General features: G+C 35.1%; 1 protein-coding gene across 2 annotated transcripts; it reads left to right on the top strand.

The window, feature by feature from the left end:
- The first annotated feature begins 4,393 nt into the window (after positions 1 to 4,393).
- Positions 4,394 to 7,411, top strand: LOC133700834 (protein CURVATURE THYLAKOID 1C, chloroplastic-like). 2 transcript variants are annotated; one of them, XM_062124524.1, is made up of 7 exons: positions 4,394 to 4,450; positions 4,584 to 4,695; positions 5,465 to 5,559; positions 5,882 to 5,968; positions 6,517 to 6,579; positions 6,784 to 6,821; positions 6,994 to 7,411. In XM_062124524.1, the coding sequence occupies exons 2-7, from the start codon at positions 4,593 to 4,595 to the stop codon at positions 7,046 to 7,048; spliced, it is 441 nt and encodes a 146-aa protein (XP_061980508.1). In that variant the 5' UTR covers positions 4,394 to 4,450; positions 4,584 to 4,592; the 3' UTR covers positions 7,049 to 7,411. The 2 variants fall into 2 exon arrangements, with proteins under 2 accessions (XP_061980508.1, XP_061980509.1); XM_062124525.1 differs by lacking the exon at positions 4,394 to 4,450 and having other exon boundaries at positions 4,498 to 4,695.
- Positions 7,412 to 7,666: the final 255 nt, after the last annotated feature.

The following is a 7,666-nucleotide window of genomic DNA, read 5'->3' as shown; positions in this document are numbered from 1 at the left end:
CGCTGTCCTAGTGGGGGGGTCGTCTGTATTGTGTATGTGTTGATTGGCTAGGGGAGTATCCATGGTTTTGGTCCTTTGGTTGTTGTGCTTGAAATCCTCTTCCTGTTGAGGTGAATTATTGTTTGTTGTGGCCTTGATATCTTATGGAAGATTGTGGATATTGGGGCTGTTGTTGTCCGTAAAAGGCCATTGGAGGGGTGAGTGCATGAGTGTTTTGGGTTGAGAACCAGTTGCGTCTTTGATCAAGACTTTGAAGTTGTGAGGCAAGCTCAGTGTATGATGGTCTTGGTGGTTTGAGCATGGTAGTAGTGAAAGTTTCATATTGAGGACCAAGACTTGTAAGAAGATAAAATACCTTTTCTTTGTCTGGAACCGGTTTCCCAATTGCTGCAAGGATGTCACATAGGCCTTTGAATGTTCGAATGTGTTCCCCAATTGTTTTGTCATCTTCTTTCCGTAGATATGTCACTTGTTGTCTAAGTGTGAACTCTCGTTCTTGAGAGTCTTCTGCGTAGGCATTTTTCAGTGCTTCCCATACAATATGTGATGTTTCTAAACCCATAACGAGGCCAAGTGTTTCTTCAGAGAGTGTTCCAATTATCCACCCTCGAAATCTGCTTTTCGCCATGCAATGTATGCTTCGGTTAATCTTATTGCAGAGGTTTCTGTATTTGGGGTGTCATCAGCAGCTGGTATGCTGTATTTGGGTGGGACAAGATCCTCATTAGTAAGGTGACCAAGCAATTCTTGGCTTTCTGCAAGGGCTAAGGCTTGCTTATGCCATAATGGATAGTTTGTGGGACTGAGTTTAAGGGTGATAAAATTTCCAACGTTGAGTGAGAGTGAAATCATGGTTATTTGGAGGTTTATTTTGAGATACTGGATTTAGCTGTGTTCACAATAGCTCTGATACCAAGAAGAAAAAAGAAGAACAGAAGAAAGAATGGGATGAGCAAATCAGGATATGCTAAATGTGAACACAGCTAGAGAAGTAATTATTGTTTTCTTTTTGTTTCTTTCACAATACAAAATACTGAAGACCACGTCCTCTATTTAAACACAAACCAGGAGAGGTAAATATATTTAATCTCCATGATATGCTCTGTCAAGATGAGTCCAAGGTTTCCAGGAATGGTAATTACATTAAAGCTGTATTAATATTCCAAGATATGCTCTGCCAGGATATGCTCTGTCCTTGTTTGGAATCCAAGATTTGTTCAATCAATTCGTTGAAATTTCCTTAGCTGTTTCAACTACCATAGCATGCTGGGTTGTTACCATTGATACACCAATCTTCCCTCAACGTCTCTTTCCTTAGTTGTAGCATGAATTGTGGGAGTTTACAGCATGCTAGGTTGTGCCAATAAATTGTAGCTCCTTGGGGTTGAGATTGGAGAATGAAAAATCGGTTTGATGGGGAAGAGACTGAGACCGGGGGAGAAGAGAGGAAAAAAAACTGAAGAGGGAAGCAGCAACGGCTAGTCCAAGGTTCGGCCGCTCCCCCTTTTTTATGTTTTTATTGGAAATTCCTTTTTTTTCTCCTGCTTTTTTTTCCTGTAATGTCTCCTTTTTTAGAGTTTTCCTCCTCCCTCTTTCATACCCGAGATCTATATTCATAGTGCAAGAGTCTCATCGCGTATGAGAAATAAAGTTTCAATCAATCTCATTATCTTCTTTGAAGTTTGAATTTGATTAAGAATCAAATTCAAAAGTATATAACTATCATTATCTTTAAGATAAGGATTATATTAAAGATAAGGATAGAATGATAAGAACATATTGTAGTCCCTAATTTCTGTGCAAGTTGACAAATCACATTTTTCATCGAAATAAATCTATAATCTTTTCATTTTACATTTTAAACCTTGTAAAATTAAATTAAAAACCAGGGGCTAAAATTGAAATACAATAATAACAATTCAAAACATATAAAAAAAATTAATTTTTTTAAAAATATAAATTGACCCACGTTTCCAAACGTTCCCGTAGGCGACAAGAAAAAACCTGGGTGAGACCTTTTTATTTTATTGTTTTTATTATGTATTAAGAGTCTTCAAGCGAGAGCAGCCACACCCGTCGCGAAAAAAATCTATTCTCTTCCTCCTGCCAATCCCTTTTTCACATAGTCCAAATCCCTCAATTGAAGCCACACCAGTTGCAAAGAAAGGTTAATCTCTTCTTCTCAAGCCACACGCAAAAGACTTACAGTCGAGCTTTGATTACTTTCAAGTTAAGGCAAGTAAACTTCTCCATGAATTTGTCTTTGTTTCATGTCCTGTATTATCTTTTTTCAAATAGTCTTTCCTATTTGAGTATTGGTTCCATAATAAGATTTTTGAATTTGGGTCTGTAAGATTTTCTAAAGAAAGTACAAATAAAGACCAGGTAGCAGTACTGTAAGTTTCTTGGATAATTAACGGCGCGGATTATCCAAATGTAACTTCTTGTTGGTTGATAGGTTTAACTCTGCATTATCTTGCATCAGCGACTATATTATTATGTTTCCTAGAAAATGCAAAAATCTGGCATTGGCTTAAATTTGTATTCTAATGTTAGAACTGGAAATTATGGTAAAACCTTTGGCAGTTTGGTTTGGGTGGTAAGTTGGCTTGTTTTTCATCCTTTGGCAGTTTGGTTTGGGTGGTAAGTTGGCTTGTTTTTCATGAACAAAACACATAAACTTATTTTATTATCTACCTAAAAGTCTCGAAACAAAATAATAATGTACACAGGATTTTTCATCAGGATATTCGATGACTCCTTTTGCTTTTCCATATCTTGTCATTTATTTCCTTTTTTCTTGGTATCTTCTACATGGGTCCTGCTATAGAAATCTTGACAAGGCATAACATACATTCCTCTGGAAGGTCTGGGGAAATACTGGGTCTCTCCTTATAATCTATGGACTGTATATATAAATACAGTGGTATCAATCAAAACCCAATCAAGAGTATTCTAGGAGTGATTTGCACGGTCCATTAATTAGTCCTTTGCTAGAAAGTATGATAGGATGGGGTTTAAAATAGTGGTATATACATGACACACTGTAAGTGAGGGACAGAACAGGACAGGAAAGCATCTTATTAATTGATGCAGTGAAAATGGCAAGAAAGTATGAATACCAATAATGCTTGCCAAGTATAATACTACTTTTATATTTGCCATTTGATCTTGTTATATCTAATGTGATAATTTCAAATATATTTACTTGTTAAACATGCAGGATAATCTTTGTGTTATTGTACTCTTAACATACTGTGATCCACTGTCACTTCGATAAACGGGGCAAGTTCATGCAGGATATCCATGCAACATCTTATTAACTAATGCTGTGAAAATTGCTAGAAAGTATGAACATCAGTAATGCTTGCCAAATATAATATTACTTTTATATTTGCCATTTGATCTTGTTATATCTAATGCGATAATTTCAAATGTATTGTTAATTAGGTAAATATAATGTGATAATTTATGTTTGATTTAATATAAGTCTTTAAAATGTCATCTTATGATGGTAATACTCCTAATAGTGATCCTTTAACAACCCAATCATCTCAACCATCCATTTCCATGTCAAGTGTTAGTAGAGGAAGAACATATTTGGCATGGGTTCATTGTAAAAAAGTTTTTAAACTTGGTATTTGATGTAAAAAAACCAAATTGATATGCTTAAATTGTGCCAAAGTTTTTGCGAGTGGTGGCATTAATCAATTTAGCAGCATCTAGCTGGAACTAAAGGAGAAGTTGAACAATGTCGTAAATGTCCTCTTGATGTTTGACATCTTATGCTTTTGAATCTTCAAGGAAATGTTAAAAAGAAGAGAGCTAGAGAAATTCAAGCAGACTTCAATTCATTTACTGCACAACAAAGGGAGCATATAGAAATAATTATTAGACATTTAGTGCACAGTTAGGTGTTTTATATAAGTGTTGTATTGGAAGTCTTTTTTTTTTGTTGACCTAGTTGACTTGTAACTCAATCATTGTATCGGGTTGATTATTGGATCGGGTTTTAAAACTATAAAAAACACTTTTGAAAACCAACTTCACAATATTAAACACGCTGAAATCCAAAATTTGTACAATGTGACTAAATTTAAGCCACAGGGACCTCACTGCCTAGAAATCAAAATTTGAGTCTATTTAAGAGTGTGGTTGTGGTTGTTTTTTAAAGTGTTTTTCATTCCGAAATGTATCAAAATGATATTTTCTTATTTTTTTAAATTATTTTTAAAATTAGCATATTAAAACGATTCAAAACATAAAAAAAAATTAATTTAAAAAAATTAATTTTTTTAAAAATATAGGTTAAGGCATGTTCCAAACACCCTTTACAGTGAGGTGCTCTTAAGTTGTATGCATTAGGCAAATGCCCTGCCACAATTAATAATAATAATAATAAAAACATTTATGGCGCTTAGACTCTCTCTCTCTCTCTGCAACCAAAGAGGTACAAATATTGAACCCCATTTTTCTTCTTTAAACCATGGAGTATAATCTTCGCTTTCTCTCATCAATTTGGACCTTATAGTAAAAACCCGCTTCTCAAACTTTGATCTTTTCTTTCTGTTGTTTTATTTTAGGAAGAAGACATGGCTTCCATAATTGCAAGCTTGCCTTCTCCACCATTGTTGGTTCATGGTAAAAGGACCCTTTTCAGCACTATTCAAACGCTCCCACTTTCTCCCATTGAAGGTAAGCATTATAGATTTTAAACGATCTACTTTGCATTTTAATGAGCTTTATGGTTCAGTTCAACTGTTCAACTCACCCTGCTTATTTCAGTGGATATATTAGTTGCTTGTAGAACCTGTTTGTGTTAATTACCAACATTTTAGGGTAGAGGTACTGCAAGTATAATATGGTGAGCTTGTACATGTTGAGATTATGTCTAAGATGCTACTCTTTGTGACCTGTATTATTGAAAACTAAAACAGTATCATGGGCATGAGGGGTATGCTGTTACCTTGGTGAAAAGTGGGGATCTTACTGATGTTGAAAACATTTAAATTTAAGATCCCCTGATCGATGCAAAATGAGTGAAAATGAGAACACGAGTTGGAATTTTACCATACTTTTCAGTGATAGGCTTTTTTATAAAATGATTTATGGTGAGCTGGAAGCAACAAGCTATCAGTTTCTCTTAGAAGAAAAAACCATGGATGATGCTTTTTGTGTTTGTCAATGAGGTGGATTTTTTTATCACATATCAAATTTATGGAAGTTTTCAATTGTTGATTCAGATTTTTTTTTTGTGTGTTTTTAAGATTCAACATTATATCTACAAGATTTTGCATATTAGTGATTTTAGCAATGGATTATACTTATGAAGTCTGTTGCATGGCCGAGGAACTATTTTGTTTTTGAAATAATGTAGCAAGTTGCTGTAGTTCACTCAGTTAAACTTGTAATGGTGTTGATGCTTGCGCTTTTGTCCTTGAGTCTCGATAATTGTGCTCTGCAGACAGACAGAACTATGTTTCTGTTGTTGTGAGGGCTACTGGGGAAAGCTCCGAGTCATCACCCCCCCTGGGGATTGTTAAGTCTGTTAAAAACATAGTGAGTGTTCATCTCCCTCTCTCTCTTGCTCTATGATTGTGTTCTCATCATGGTCAAAATGTGGTCTGCTTGATCATTTATATATTTGTGGCTTCTTTTATTATCATTTTCCTCTTGTGATTGTAGCATCTTATATTATGTAAAGCTGGAATATTCTCAAGTTTGTTGACAATAGACAAGGATGCTTGTTTATTATGATGCATGGGATGGTTGGTTGTCATCCCTCAAAATAACCCTTGCTTGCCTTTTTCTTTGAAGTAAAATCATTTCAGCCATCTAAAGGTTTTGATTTTTTGATATATGCTTGATTGATATGAAACAGTGGGATGATTCTGAAGATAGGCTGGCTCTTGTCGGTTTGGGGTTTGCAGCGCTGGTAGCCATTTGGACATCGGCAAAACTCATCCCGGTGATATGCGACTCATTCTTTTTTAATATTAAAGAAAGCAAAAGTGATTTAGGGGAAAGGTCTTGAAATAAAAAAAATTATTCAAGTTTATTACTAAACAAGTACCATATAAACTGATGGTGACTTAAAGTTTTTATATAGTCATCACTTGAAACACCCCGAGTTTCTTTCCTTTCCTTTTCCTTTATCGTAGATCAAGTTATAGATTAACACTGACCTTTACTGGTTCAGGCAATTTGAAGCTTTATGACCATCTGATTTCAGAAGTGCCTTGGGATTGTGTAAAGAAAACCAAATTTAGAGTTATAATGTGGCAGGACTGTGCTCAATTTCATGTGGATAAAATTAACTCTATGCTTATTGGAAAAATCTAAGAAAGGAGACAAACCACGGGCATTATCGCCTTCTTATTTTCATGATATTTGTAGCAAACTTTTTTGAAATTAAATGCCATGCCTATATATGTCAGCACACAGCTTATCATTTTTCTGGCTTCCACCATAACAAGAATTCTAATTATTCATTTTTGCTTTCCTTTTTATGCATAGGCCATTGACAAGTTGCCTGTTGTCCCAAGCGTGCTAGAATTGATTGGCATACTTTTTTCTTCAGTAAGTAATATACCTCGACTTATGGTTTCTGAGAATGTGCGAGCAAATGAAAAAGAACTTTTGAGCTCTTGCAACAATTATTTGTGTACCAAATGATTCCTAAAAAAAGAAGCTTTCTTTACTATTCTCGCCTGTTGATTACCTCACAAAACATCATTTGTCTTCTATATATCATACTAACTTAAGCTTTTCCATCCATTCCAGTGGTTTATATATCGATATCTTTTGTTCAAACCCGATCGGTAAGTAAAACCAATGACTATTTGGTTTTGTTGCTGTTGATGTTTCTAAAATATTCCTTGGTTCGCATGAATTTTTATTTCGTTTATGATGTTCAACGTGTAATTAAAACTGGATTAATATGTTATTCAAAGTTTGCAGCAATATATTTTTTGTGTTCCTTTTGGCTCACAGGGAAGAGCTATTCCAGATCATCAAGAAGTCAGTTGCCAATATCTTAGGCCAGTGAATCATGCTTTGAAATGTAGTCAAGCGTGTTCCTTTAGAGCTTTCCCTGATTGGCATATCGTGTATCTATATGGGTGGCAATGACCAGTTGACCTACACTTTCATTTGGTAGTGGAAGTTTTTGATGCATCAAGTTTAAGCAATTCTATGTTCATTTTCTGGCACTCATCTGTTCTCATCATTCAAACATATTGGATGTTCATAACAAGACAGTTGAGATGAACAACATCTCAGCACATAGTACAGAGGTAAGTTATTGAAACATTGTTGGCTGAACTTTGCCTATAGATTCTCGTGTATGGCATTTGAGATGAAAGGATATCAGAAATTACTTGGGATAAATAAATTTGAGGCTTCAAATTTATCCAGTATAATAGGGAGTGACATTGGTGTATGTACTATGGTGTTGTAACCAGGATCCGAGCTCCAACTACTGACCAAACCTTACATATATTGTTACGTTACTTGTATGTACATGAGATCCATGGAAAACACAGCTTTCTATGGTAGAGACTTTAACCAACAGAAGCAATAGCCTCACTTCAAGATGAAATGTTTCAGTGTCATCTCTGCAATGCGCAATCAGATTTCACTTTTCAGGTGTCGCCTTGATGGTGCA

This window comes from Populus nigra, chromosome 8 (genome assembly GCF_951802175.1).
Source record: "Populus nigra chromosome 8, ddPopNigr1.1, whole genome shotgun sequence".
NCBI classification, from domain to species: domain Eukaryota; kingdom Viridiplantae; phylum Streptophyta; class Magnoliopsida; order Malpighiales; family Salicaceae; genus Populus; species Populus nigra.
The sequence above is the reverse complement of the archived record's forward strand: the minus strand, read 5'-3'. Positions and strand labels throughout refer to the sequence as shown.